This window comes from Bos javanicus, chromosome 21 (genome assembly GCF_032452875.1).
Source record: "Bos javanicus breed banteng chromosome 21, ARS-OSU_banteng_1.0, whole genome shotgun sequence".
Lineage (NCBI taxonomy): Eukaryota > Metazoa > Chordata > Mammalia > Artiodactyla > Bovidae > Bos > Bos javanicus.
The window spans coordinates 23,803,146-23,817,795 of record NC_083888.1 but is presented as its reverse complement, the minus strand read 5'-3'; the positions used below and the strand labels follow the sequence as shown (position 1 = coordinate 23,817,795).

The following is a 14,650-nucleotide window of genomic DNA, read 5'->3' as shown; positions in this document are numbered from 1 at the left end:
AGGTTCTTTACCGACTGAGCCACCAGGGAAACCAGGATCTTTCTTAAGTTTTACCTAACTGGAAAAGGGCCGTATCGTGTTCGCTGCAGCAGGGTCTGGCCCCATGTTCATCCTCAAGCCTGCATGTGCTGTCAGCTGCACCTGGCTTTGGTGATGACTCTTCCTGTTCACATTCACTGAGCAAAGCTGATCCGCCCTCTCCTTCTGTGGGACTGCTTCTTCCTCCCCAGCACCTGTTCCTGGGCCTGAATGGCTGCCTCCCCGCACCATCCCTCTCCCTCTCTCTGTGGTCTCTCTGCAATTTTCCTTTATAATTCACGCTGCCTGGCAGTTTCTGCCCTGTTCCCGCTGTCTAGTGTGAAGTTTATGGTTTCCTCCCACCACTCTGACTCTAGTCATTCCCTTGATTTCCAAACAAAACCACAACATATCTCAGCTTCCAGTTCATCCTTTTATTCCCCCCGTTTTTGTGGCTTGGGGATACTTGCCTGTTGACAGTGAACGAGAAGATGAACATAGCTGTATTTTGGATCCCTGAAGAATGCCTGCCAAAGCCGCCTGGAGAAGATAAATATTTCTGTCTCTGTGGTTTACCGTGGCTCAAGCTCTGACTTTACATAGAGAACGGATGTTCAAAAGGCTTTTATTTTTAATTAGGAAAATAAAAATTACAGCTTATAAAGCAAAGCCAGGGGAACTGCAGTTTTAACCGTGTTAGCTTTCAGCTGTGGAATGTGTTGACAGTTGATATGGTTCATCATTGCTTTAAAAGTTCTTCCCCGGAGCCTTCCTAGTTTCTATGGGATTCACAGAGCTTCCTTAGTCATGCTGCCCTCCCTCTCGTTTAGCATGTATGAGAACCAAGGAAATGAGACAGATTCAGAACACTTTGTGTATTTTCCACTGCCATTTTAGCCTCTCCATTTGTGTTTGCTCAAATTCAATCAGGTTATATTTTAGACATTCTGTTTTTCTCACAACAGTAGTAACAACTAATATTGAGGACTTTGTGCCAGACTGTGTCCTCAGTGTTGTATGGATTAATTCTGATCCAATTCTCACAATGATCCCATGAGGAGGCATTATTATTAGCTTCATTTTAGGGATGAAGAAACAAACATTTAGATTAAGGAATTGTCTCCAACATTTCAGGTCTACTAAGTGGTGGATGGTGATGCTCTGGCCTGTGATTTGAGGAAGGGCTCCAATTTTGTGTTAGGAGAACTGAATTCAAGGCTCTCCCATCCTTGGGTTGGTCTCATAGGGCAGACAGAGAAGTTAGCGATTAGATTGCTGCGTTGTGAGGCTTAAAGCTGAGGGATGGCTTCCTGGGAGAGCTGGTACACGAAGTGATGTCTTAAGATGTACATGGGTGTTAGAATAGCATGTCAGGCATTGAGGTTGTATGTAGGCCAACTGATCCATGGGGGCCACCACACCTGGGCACTGAGGTACTGAGTGAGGAGAGGGGGCTGGAGGCTAAGGAGGTGGTAATGACAGCCTGGAAAGTGGGCAAGTCTTGGAGGCCTTTCATGGCTCATAAAGGATTTGGACTTCATCTGGAGGCAGTGAGAGTCATTTAGGGATTTTTAACAAGTGATGTAATCACAACGATTACATTTTTAGAAAGATCTTTCTGGCCTTCTGAAATTTGTATCTAATTATTCACTATAATAAATAAAACTGTAGCAAATCTCAAATTGCCCCTCTCTACATCTCTAATTGTCTCCTTAGGACACATTTGCTGGGGTGGAATTAGGAGGCCAGAAGATGGACACATTGAAGGCATTTAATTCCTACCATCAAATTTCCTCTTTAAAATTTAAACAAAAGATACTGCAGTGTTCAGGCAGTGCTGAATCTTATTTCTGTTTTTCTCCCATGGTAATTTTAAAAATTAAATTCTCATTAAATGGGAGTGTATCTTTGTGCATTTTTTTTTCTGGGAGATTATATAGATGGCATAAATCTTTCAGACCCTCTGCATTTGAGAGTCCCTTTCTTATACCCTCAAATGAGCAAATGTATGAACTCTTGTTTAATAACTATCTTCTTTATGCCTAAGCTGTCCTTTATACTTGTGTTGTGAACCTTTTTTTTTTTTTTAAACGTAAGATTTTTCTCCATATACTTAAAATGAGAGGATTTTTAAAGAATCAGTCCAGGTATTACTTTCTTTTCAAATTTTGGTAAACAGAAGTTTGGGGACATGGATTGAAATCTTTCTTGGGTGCATGAAAGTTTTCTTCTGTTGTATTTGTGCCTCTTTTCTATTGTTTTTCTTATTTATTCTAAAGGTTCATCACCTCTGTGTATTGAATCTCTTCTCTGTTTTTAACATGTGATACCTCCTGCACTTTTTGTGTTTCTCCTCTATGTTTTGGATGCACATCTGCCCTTCAAACAACCATTTGCTGTCCTTACCATGAATGTATTTCCTACTATTCATTTTTCTTCTGTCATAGAGCAAACTTTGCATTATTTTTGTATTTTTTCAGTCTTTTCTCAACCAAGCCAGAGATTTTTTCCAGCCATGTTCTGAGTGTTCTGCTTACTTTTTTCCTGCCTTGGTCCTTGTTGCTGCGTGCTCTGTTTTTCTAGTTGCAGTGCGCAGGCTTCTCCTTGTGGTGGCTTCTCTAGTTGCAGGGCTTGGGCTCTAGGGTGCAGGCTTCAGTGGTTGTGGCACGCGGGCTTAGTTGCTCTATAGCATGTGGTTTCTTCCCAAACCAGAAATCGAACCCTAGTCCCCTACATTGGCACATGGATTCTTTTTTTTTTTTTTTTTAATTGGGAGCGCGCGCCGCCGCGCAGCGACCTCTACCGCCCGCGGGGCGCAGCGCCCGGGCGCCTGGACCCGCCCCCGTCCGGCCCCCGGGCTTGGAGGAGGGGGCTGCGCTGCTCCTGGGCCGGGATCCCCTGCAGCTGGCACATGGATTCTTAACCACTGGACCGCCAGGGAAGTTCATGTTTTGACTTTCTTAATCTCTTCATTTATCTTTTGTTTTATAGAACATTTCCTTGAATTTTATTGTCATTAACTTTTAAGGAGATGCTGTAGCATTTCCTTCTGTTTCTGATAATATTTTTTCCCAAAATATGCTTTCCTTTCACAGATATATGTTACATTCTTCTTCTTTAACAGCAAAAAAATTATTTTAACAAGTGGATATTGGTGTCTGTTTATTCATTTTTGAAATAGAAAAATAAATGCCCCAAAATAGTATTGTCAGATTTTCCTGGGCTCCTTTCATTGTCATCTTGGATGATCTTAAATTGCATTTCTCACCTGTGATCCTGCTGAGGCAGGGTAAAATAATGCCAGTAGCTACTATGTTATCTTTGATAAATTATCTTCAGTTTCCTCATCTGTACAATGGGAATAATAATAATACCTCCTGATGAGGTTGTTGCTATGAGTAAATGATAAAACATATGTGAAGTACATGGAACAGTGTCTCACACAAATAACAATGTAATGAATGTTAGTTGTTGTCATTTTTGTTGTAATTATTGAACTTTTCACTCTGACATCTCATTTAATCCCAACCTAACCCCATTAGGTTGGTACTATTACTGTTGCTATATGACAGGAAATTATTGCCTTTGTATTTGAATAACAGTTTGACTGGACATAATATTCTTGGGACCTCAACTCTCTCTCTCAAATCTCTTGTTCATCTTTTTCTGGTTTTGAATGTTGCTGAGTCTGAAATCCACCTGACTTTTTTATTCTTATAAGGGACTTGATTTTTGTACCTAGATGCTTATGGAATTCTATTTTTCATCCTCAAAGTCTTATTTTTTAAGTATATTCGTTTACATAAACTTAGTGCTTTAAGACTGGAGAAGGCAATGGCAACCCACTCTAGTACTCTTGCCTGGGAAATCCCATGGACAGAGGAACCTGGTAGGCTGCAGTCCATGGGGTCACAGAGTCGGACATGACTGAGAGACATCACTTTCACTTTTCACTTTCATGCACTGGAGAAGGAAACGGCAACCCACTCCAGTATTCTTGCCTGGAGAATCCCAGGGATGGGAGCCTGGTGGGCTGCTGTCTATGGGGTCGCACAGAATTGGACACGACTGACGTGACTTAGCAGCAGCAGCAGCAGTGCTTTAAGATAGCACAAATGTATTATCTCACAGTTCGGTGGGTCAGAAACCAAATAGATTTAGCTGATTTCTATAGATCCCATTAGGCTAAAATCATGACGTCTGTCAGCTTGATCTCTTCTCTGGAGGCCCAGGGTGGAATCCACTTCCAGATTCATTCAGGCAGTTGGCAGAGTGCAGATCCATGCAGTTGCAGAGCTGAAATCTCCATTTCCTTGCTGGCTCTTGGCCGGGAGCTGTTCCCACTTCTGGAGGCCTCTTGCATTCCTTGGCTCCTGGCCCCTTCCATCCTGGAGCCAGCCACAGCGGGTTGAGTACCTCTCATGCTCTCACTCTTGCCTCTTGTTCTGCTGCATCTAACTCCAGCCAGAGAATTCTTTCTGTTTTTAGGGACTTGTGTGATTAGGCCCACTGGGATAATTGCCCTATCTTGAGGTCCATAACCTTAATCACATCTGCAGAATCGCTTTTGCCATGTAACAGCATATTCATATATTCTAAGGATTAGGGTGTGGGTATCTTTAGGGAGGGCATTCTGCTGAAAGCTCTAGGTTTTTACGTTAATCATTTTGTATCACTTTTTCCTGGAAGACACTGTAACCTTTCCAGGCTGTATTTTAGGCACATTTTTCACATATTTTATTTATGAACTTTTTTTTTTCTGTTTCATGTGTTGAAACCTCTACTTAAAGAATCCAACTATCTTCAATATTGGATTCTCTCTCATTTTATCTCTAAAAACTGCATTAAAAATCAATTTTAGAGAGATATAATTTACATACAAAATCTGTATGTAATGAGTGATGAGTTTTAACAGGTGGACACAAAACACAGAACCCCAGCCCCATTCTTGATACAGGACATCTCCATCACCCAGAAGCTTCCTTTGCACCCCAGCCCTCCATTCACCCCTCTTTTTGCTTTAAAACTTTTCTTTCTCTCTCTAAACACTGCATTCACTTCCAAGTCTTGCTTCTATGTTTTTAATTTGACCTTCAGCCATGTTTCTTCTATTTTTTTCTCTTGGTTCTGAATTGTTAGTTTCTAATGATGTTATGTTTCACAGTTTTGTTTCTTCAGCTCTGTAGTTTTCCATTTTATTCTGTGGTTTTATCATCTCCTGCCTAGGCTCTCTTATAAGTGAATTGTTCTTTTTTTTATGTTTTGGGTTTTTGGCCTCAAGGCACGTGGCATTCCCTGACCAGGGATTGATCTCTGCTCCCTTTCATTGGAAGACTAAGTCTTTTAATCCCTGGACCATCAGAGAAGTCCCTTGAATTGCTCTTTTTAAAAAAAATCTTTTCTGTTGTGGAGTTGGACACAACTGAGCACACATGCATGCACTGTGCAAAGACACAGGGAACATGCTCTGTTTCTCTGGTTGTTTTGCCCAGACATCACTCTTCAAATGCTTGTGTGCAGCTGTGGGACTTTCTTTTCTTTAAAGAAAAAATTACTGTGTGTGTGTGTGTGTGTGTGTGTGTGTGTGTGTATGTAGGGGGGAGCAAAGACAAAGCAAGATTCAGAACTGCATGAACATAATAATGTCCTTTGTTTAAATAAAAAATAATGCGTAGAAAAAAAATCATGTGGGATCATGCATACATTTTTGAGTTACCATGATTCCCCATCTCGCCTCCCCCAAATCACTCATGGATAATTTGGACAGCTCTGATATTTGTTACTCCATGGAAGGAAAGTTATGACCAACCTAGATAGCATATTCAAAAGCAGAGACATTACTTTGCCAACAAAGGTCCGTCTAGTCAAGGCTATGGTTTTTCCAGTGGTCATGTATGGATGTGAGAGTTGGACTGTGAAGAAGGCTGAGCGCCAAAGAATTGATGCTTTTGAACTGTGGTGTTGGAGAAGACTCTTGAGAGTCCCTTGGACTGCAAGGAAGTCCAACCAGTCCATTCTGAAGGAGATCAGCCCTGGGATTTCTTTGGAAAGAATGATGCTAAAGCTGAAACTCCAATACTTTGGCCACCTCATGTGAAGAGTTGACTCATTGGAAAAGACTCTGATGCTGAGAGGGATTGGGACAGGAGGAGAAGGGGACAACAAAGGATGAGATGGCTGGATGGCATCACTGACTCGGACGTGAGTCTGAGTGAACTCTGGGAGTTGGTGATGGACAGGGAGGCCTGGCGTGCTGCGATTCATGGGGTCACAAAGAGTTGGACACAACTGAGCGACTGAACTGAACTGAACTGATATTTGTTTTTTAAGAGGACACTTACAAGGATCTTTGAAAACCAACTTGATAGAATTCCCTGGTGGTCCAGTGGGTAGAACTCCAGACTTCCACTGTTCAATCCCTGGTTGGGGAACTAAGATCCCACAAACTAAGAAAAAAAATGATAACGAACTTGAAACATCCAGGAGACCTGAAAAACATCAAGTGTAACCATCATTTGCCCCGTTGGGAATTAAGATGTGCCTTCTCACTTACTCCACCTTCTCTCAGGATTCTGAATCTATGAGATGTAAGAGTCCAATCTGAATGAAAAAAAATCTACCTCCCATTAAAACATAATCCCCAGTTTTAGTTTTTATTGTGAAGGAGAAAAGAGAAAAAATTAATGACCATAGAGGTATAGTATGTATATGGTTAGAAAGTTCAAGCCTTTAAAAGGTGCAAAATGGAAATGAACAAAGACAAATATCAGACATTAACACATACATATGGAGTCTATAAAATGGTATAGATGATCCTATTTGCAAAAGAGAAATAGAGACACAGACGTAGAGAACAACCGTACGGACACCAAAGCAGAAAGAACGGGGTGGGATGAATTGGGAGATTGGGATTGATGTATATACACTATTGATACTATATATAAAATAGAAAAGTCATGAGAGCCTACTGTATAGCACAGGGAACTCTACTCAGTGCTCTGTGGTGACCTACCTGGGAAGGAAATAAAAAAAAAAAAATGAGGGGATACATGTATACGTATAGCTGGTTCACTGTGCTATACAGTAGAAACTAAGACAAAATTGTAAAGCAACTATCCTCCACTAAAAATTAATTTAAAAAAACAGCAACAAAATATAGTAAAAGCCTCCTTCTATAAACTCCAGTTCCTGGCTCTTGCAATTACTTCCTGAAAAGAGACATTATATATAAATCAGCATAGATAACATAGAGGCTATAAATATATACCATTAGAACCAGATGTGAAACAACAAAGTGGTTCAAAATTGGGAAAGGAGTACGTCAAGGCTGTATATTGTCACCCTGCTTATTTAACTTATATGCAGAGTACATCATGAGAAATGCAGGGCTGGATGAATCATGAGCTGGAATCAAGAGTGCAGGGAGAAATATTAACAACCTCAGATATGCAGATGATACTACTCTAATAACAGAAAGCAAAGAGGAATTATAGAGCCTCTTGATGAAAGAGGAGAGTAAAAAAGCTGGCTTAAAATTCAACATTCAAAAAACTAAGATCATGGCATCCAATCCCATTACTTCATGGCAAATAGATGGGGAAAAAGTGGAAAAACTGATAGATTTTATTTTCTTGAGCTCCAAAATCACTGTGGACGGTAACTACAGCCATGAAATTAAAAGACACTTGCTCCTTGAAAGAAAAACTATGACAGACATTGTGTTAAAAAGCAGAGATCACTTTGCCAACAAAGGTCTGTATAGTCAAAACTATGGTTTTTCAAGTAGTCATGTACGGATGTGAGAGTTGGACCATAAAGAAGGCTGAGCATTGAAGAATTCATGCTTCTGAACTGTGGTGCTGGAGAGGAGTCTTGAAAGTCCCTTGGATTGCAAGGAGATCAAACCGGTTAATCCTAAAGGAAATCAACCTTGAATATTCATTGGAAGAACTGATGCTGAAGCTCCAATACTTTGGTTACCTGATGCGAAGAGCCAACTCATTGGAAAAGATCCTGATGCTGGGAAAGATTGAGGGAAAAAGGAGAAGGGGGTGACAGAGGATAAGATGATTGGATGACATCACTGACTCCATGGAAATGAGTTTGAGCGAAGTCAGGGAGTTAGTGAAGGACAGGGAAGCCTGGCATACTGGAGTTCACAGGGTTGCAAAGAGTGGGACATGACTTAGCGACTAAACAACAATGTGTAATATGTACACTATATAGGCATGTCTGTGTCCTTTTGTATAGTTAGACAAAAGATCATAGCATGTGATCCTTATTTCATAAGACCACATACTTATTTCATTTAACAGCCTCCAAAAGGAGAATATTCCTTATCAATTCACATAGATTCACCTTCTTTTCAGTGACCTCATCCTATTATTGAATACATTGTATGGATGTGTCTTCTTAAATTTAATCAGTCTCCTTTCCAGTTTACCCATGGGAAAGCAGCAAGCACAGAAAAGAGTAAAGATGCAAATATTGCTCCAGTACTACTCCATCCTAAGGAGCTGAGTCATGGAAAATAAAGATTAGAAAATAGTTTCCCAGTAACAATTTCCAACAAAACAAAATGAAAAAAGGAAGGTGTTATTGATATTTCTTTATTGCTCATGGAGAGCAATAATGTTTCGATTCTGCTGTGCTCTTGTGTACAACTGTGGTGAAGCCTCATGTAGAGAGAGATGCTTAGGTGATTCTGAGAGATCTTTATAACCAGCTTATTCTGAGATTTTAAACATTAAGCCTTGGAACTGTATTTGAAGCAAACAGCTCAGCAGCATTTTTTCTGAAGTTATTTAGTACAACATTTTCCCATGAATAGAGGTCTATATTCACTTAAATTTAGGAAATCATGCACGTCATATCCACCCCCCTTGAGTATGTATGGTATGTGTTCATATATCATAGTCTGGGGAGAAATTTTTCAGTAAATAAACCTATTGAACATTATTGAAAACAGTGTTTTCCAGACTTACTCAATCACTGCTCTCTTTCCAGCCTATCACTTATTAATATCTCATGATGCAAGTGTTGCTTCAGATTGTCTTAAAAATATGTGTCCTGATGGAGTCTATGTCTTAAATTCAGTGCAGGAATCAGTAAACATTTTCTATAAAGAGCCAAATAATAAATATCTTAGGTTTTGCCAGCCAAACAGTCTATATTACAAATCCTCAGCCCTGGCACGTAACACAAAAGCAGCCATAAACAAGGCTGAACAAGTGACCATGACTGTATTCCAATAAGTCTTTAGTTATGGACACACATTGAATTGTATGTCATTTTTACATGACACAAAATATTATCCTTCTTTTTTCTCCCCATCTATTTAAAACTATGAGAATCATTCTTAGCAGGTAGGCTGTGCAGAAATAGGTGGACGGGATTTGACCTGTAGGCCAAAGGAGGACACCCTGTGATTTAGTGGATAAAGATTCAGGATAAGAAATACATGCTTTATTCAGTCAGATTGGGCAACAGCTGTGATAGTTTCAAGAAAATTCAGAAGTTTTGTGTGTTGTTATATATTAAAATGTTGATGTTGTTTAGTTGCTCAGTCGTGTCCAACTCTTTGGGACCCCATAAACTGTAGCCCTCCATGCTCATCTGTTCATGGAATTCTCTAAGCAAGAATACTGGAGTGGGTTGCCATTTCCTTCTCCAGGGGCTCTTCCTGGACCAGGAATCAAACCTGTGTCTCCCTCAATGGCAGGCAGATTCTTTACCACTGAGCCACCAGGGAAGCCCATATATTAAATAAAAAAGAATATTAAAGCTTCATCTACTCTGCAGAAGGAGAAGGAAATGGCAACCCACTCCAGAATTGTTGCCTGGAGAACCCCATGGACAGAGGAGCCTGGTGGTCTACAGTTCATAGGGTTGCAAGAGTTGGACACAACTTAGTGACTAAACCACCACCACCGCTCTGCAGAAAGCATGCTGTCCTACAGTTTTGCTCCTAATATCAAGATATTTTAATAAAACTCTGCCTGTTAAGACAGGGTAAGCACCAAAATGATTTCTTGAATAAATACTGGTGAACATCTCCATGTTATAAAAGAACTCAGAGTAGAAATTATCTCTACACGATTTATTATGACCAAATCCTACAGAAAACCTTTTAACGATGATATGCAAAGGTCAGAGCACAGAATTTGAATTAAATAAAATAGGTGCAAAAGTTTAGTGGATTTCTGGTAAAAGCTTCTTTCTGTTGCTGATGAGGTTGGAATGTTTGTCCATGACACATTTTCAGGCACCAACAAAAGGACAGCCTCCGAAACATTGAATCCCCTCTGAATGAAGTTACATTTTTCCTTCATGTGTCACTCCCCCTTTGTGGTCTCTTTGGACTGACTGCCCGTGTCCTCCCCTGCTCCGACCCCTGGGGCTCCCCGGTTGCCTGCAGGTTCGTTCCGGAGCCGTGGTCCGCCTGCAGTGCCACATGTGGGCCAGGTGTTCAGGTGCGAGAGGTGAAGTGCCGCGTGCTCCTGACCTTCACGCAGACTGAGACCGAGCTGCCAGAGGAAGAGTGTGAGGGCCCCCGGCTGCCCACAGAGCGGCCCTGCCTCCTGCAGCCCTGTGATGAGAGCCCCGCCGTCCGAGAGCTGGCCGCCTCCCTGCAGGAGCAGGACAGTGAGACGACCTACGACTGGGAATACGCTGGCTTCACCCCCTGCACCGCCACCTGTTTGGGAGGTATTTGATCTTTTACTTAAGGGACAGCTGTGTCTGGCATTGCTGTGGTTTGAGAAATAGTAATACTAAATCGGTAAAGCCTCATCTAAAAACTAGCAGAAGTCCAAAGGAGGAGAAGTCATTTGAATAATTGAAAACTGTGCCTTTTTTTTCTTTCAGTTTTCATCATCATTATTTTAGAAAGATAAGGGACAGTGGGACTAGATCCTGTGTTCCTAAGCATTTGCCTAACTGAGATGGTTACAGAGGTCACCGATTGATAGAGAATAAATAGGAAAATGCAAGAAATTATTAGTTGAGGTAGTGTTGTGCATAAGTCAGAATTACAGAATGAAGCAGCCTGGGACTGGCTTATCTGATGCTCTCTTGGTCAGAAGTTATTCTCAGAAAATAATTTAGGTTCATACCTGCACATTGAACCAGAAACCAGTATGGAGCAAACTGATCACCATGATTTATGTGTGTGTACATGTGTGTACACATAGCCAGGGACCCTGATAGGACTAGGAAGTGATCATATTGCCAGGTGGCCCCCTTGGGGTGGAAATTAGCCCCAAGGTGCTTCAAGCATTCCAGGATCCAAAAGGGAGTGAATGAGCCCAGAGAAGTCCAGATAGTCATTCTCTCTCTGCTGGAAGTAAAAGGACAGAAATAATCAGTGGGAAACCATGATCCTCTAGCGACATGAAGGGGACTCCTGTCTCAGGAATTCAGGCCCTGACATCCTCTCACTCACTCCTGACTGTGCCTTCCAGCCAGCTGTCGTGGCTGAAGCTGGGGGCTAGAAATGCTCTAACCAGACTTCCCTGGTGGTCCAGTTGTTAAGACCATGCACTTCCACTGCAAGGGGCATGGGTTTGATCCCAGGTCAGGGAACTATGATCCTACATGCCGTGTGGCATGGTCAAAGAAAAAAAGGGAAAAAAAAAAGGAAGAAATGCTCTGACTTCAGTGCCAGCCAGTGGTGCAAAAGCTAAGGAAGCTGCTGCCTTAGGGGGAAGTTGGCTTAACAGCCTGCTCCACTCCTCCTGGCAGCCCTGCACCCTTTACTAGGCATTCCCCATCAGGTCTTAAGAGCTCATGTGCCAGTCATTGTGCCCTGGCCTCTTCCCTGGGCAGGTGGAGTGCATTCTCTGTTCTTGCCATCCAGTCGCTGTGACTTGAGGTATTTGTCTTTCTCTTTCCTATGTAGTTCAACCTATAAATCCACCTATCCTGAACACCAGCCCATCAGTAAACCCAGGTGAACTGGCATGTGCTTTACCCCTAGGCCTCAGTTAAGCTACTGTCTTTCATATGGTGGTACCCCTGTGCAATTAGGAAAAGAACTCTCCTCTGCCTCCAGATTCTCTCTCTCTCTTGCTTGCTTCTCTCTGCTTCCTAGAAGCCCACCTCAGCTAGCCAGGAGTTTAGCCTGCTTCAGCCAACACTAAATGTCTACTGTGTCTCTTCCCTCCCAGGAATTGAAGTCTCACTTTCCTCCTCACTTTCATGTCTGCTTTGGCCCAAACCTCTGGGTTCAGGGTCCTGGACATGTCTTCTGTTATATCTTGGAAGCCTTAAGACTGATATGCCCTTCATAATCTGGGAACTGGTACTTTCCTGATGAGTCGGGGGAAGCCCTCCAGAGATAGTCATGCATGCTTGCATGCCTGCTCAGTCAATTGTGTCTGACTCTGTGACCACATGAACTGTAGCCTGCCAGGTTCCTCTGTCTATGGGATTCCCCAGATAAGAATACTGGAGTGGGTTGCCATGCCCTTCTCCAGGGGATCTTTCAGACCAAGGGATCGAACCTGAGTCTCTTATGTCTCCTGCATTGGCAGGCAGGGAAATGGCAGTCCACTTCAGTATTTTTGCCTAAAGAATTCCATGGACAGAGGAGCCAGGTGGGGTGCTGTTAATGGGATCTCAAAGAGTCAGACACGATTGAGTGACTACACTTTCTTTACCACTAGCACCACCTGGAAGCCCCCGGCTATTGCTTGCATACCTCCAAATCTATTGTATTAATCTCAGACTTTTGAATACTGCCATTGATAGAATTAGTCTTACATCTAGTACTCTGTCATCCTTGACTTCAGTTTTTTCCTGACCGAGAAGGCCATCCAGATGAGAAAGCATGGCATGTTGGGTCCTTGGAACTTAACAGACCACATAGAGTTGCCCAAGGAAAATTGACCAGCTGAATTCTGATTCAGTTGAGAGAGTCTATTTGACCTCATTTTTGGAACCTGATGCCAAAATGTTCAGATCTGCTACGTTCCCAGTGCCCACCAAGACGGCCAGGAGGCCTGGACCCCCTGGCATGATTTTCTGTTTTTTTGGTAACAACTTAATTAAGATATAATTCACATACCATACAATTTATATATCTGAAGTATACAGCGTGGTGTTTTTTGGTATATTCACAAAGTTGTGTACCCATCGTCACAATCTTCTTTTAACACTGATATATTTGGCTGCATTGGGTCTTAGTTGTGCCATGTGTGATCTTTCATGCAGCACACAGACTCTTCTAATTGCAGCACACAGGCTTAGTTGCCCAATTGGGGGTCGAACTCGTGTCCCTTGCAATGCAAGATGGATTCTTAACCACTGAACCACCAGGGAAGACCCCATAAAAACAATTTTAGAACACTTTGACCCCAAAAGAACCCTGTAGCCTTAAGAAATCACCACCCCATTTCCTCTCAAACCCCCATTTTCCTGCTACCAGCAGCCTCTCACAACTACTAATCTACTTTTTATTTCTTCTGGACGTTTCATATAAGTGGAATCACACAATGAGCAATCTTTGTGACCACCTTCTTTCATTTAGTGTGCTCTCAAGTTTCATCCATGTTGTAACATAAGTCAGCACTTCATCTCTTTTTAGGTTTGAATACTATTCATTGTATTGATATACCCATATTTATCCATTCATCAATTAGATTTTGGTTTATTTGCATGCCTTGGATACTATGCCTAAAACTGCTCTAAACATTCACGTACACATTATTGTGTGGCTATACATCTTCATTTCTCTTGGGTATATAGTTAGGAGTAGTAAAATGATCTCTGCATCTGTTTAAGGCATACAAGTTTTCTGAGACTTGTCCAGTTCAGTTTATCCTTATTGGCACTGTGGGCCTTTGGCCAGCTGTGAGGAGAGAAAGGCCTTGCACATGTTAGAAGTGCATTTCAGCACTCACACGGTGGATGGGATGGTGTCCATTTGTTTCTGACATCCTCTTATGTAACTGGAACACATTTTGCAAATTTTAACAGGGCTCAGCTTGCTAATCTTTCAACTCTCAGTTAAACAGAACTTAGCCTTGTGAGGCTATCCTGTGTTGTGTAATTCAGGATAACATCATTAGATGAACCTTGCATGCCCATGAACCCAAATGGTATGACTAGGGAAGCTGAGAGAGTGTATGACACAGTCCAAAATAGAGAGTGGACAACTTCTTTATTGAGGGGTTGATCTGTAAGTGCTTATAGTAAGATTTTTCACTTTGCAAAAAGCAATGGTTTAATTTCTTGGGTTCAGGCTTAAATTTTCTTAATGTTTTTAATTTCTTGAGTTCAAGCTTAAAATTTCATTTTAAATGTGTAACTCAATTCTGTTGAATACTTGGAATGCTTTGAGGGTTATAAAATCCTCTAAATGCAGGAAACTGAACACCTGCTCTGTGCTAGACTCTATGCTCTCCACTCGGTTCCAGGCTCAGTACCACGATACAGAATGAAGGCGCGGTCCTTGTCCTGAGGGAGCACAGCTGTCGGTGATGTTGGCTTTACTGTCCCTACTGCATTACGTAGAGGCAGTGACACTTGCCTCTCTGTAATCCATTTTAATGTGGTTTTAGAGGCTCAGCCTCTGCAAGCCCACTTATGTGTGGTTTTGAATGTGGATTTTAACCCTCATCCTGAATAACAG

The 14,650-nt window shown here is 41.8% G+C and overlaps 1 protein-coding gene across 8 annotated transcripts in view; it reads left to right on the top strand.

Moving 5' to 3' along the window:
* ADAMTSL3 (ADAMTS like 3) overlaps positions 1–14,650 on the top strand; it is a 410,509-nt gene that overhangs the window by 274,223 nt on the left and 121,636 nt on the right. For all 8 annotated transcript variants that reach the window (XM_061394516.1, XM_061394517.1, XM_061394521.1 and 5 more), the window contains one exon: positions 10,436–10,725. In XM_061394516.1, coding sequence (XP_061250500.1) covers positions 10,436–10,725 — 290 coding nt within the window. The remainder of the gene's footprint in view (positions 1–10,435; positions 10,726–14,650) is intronic.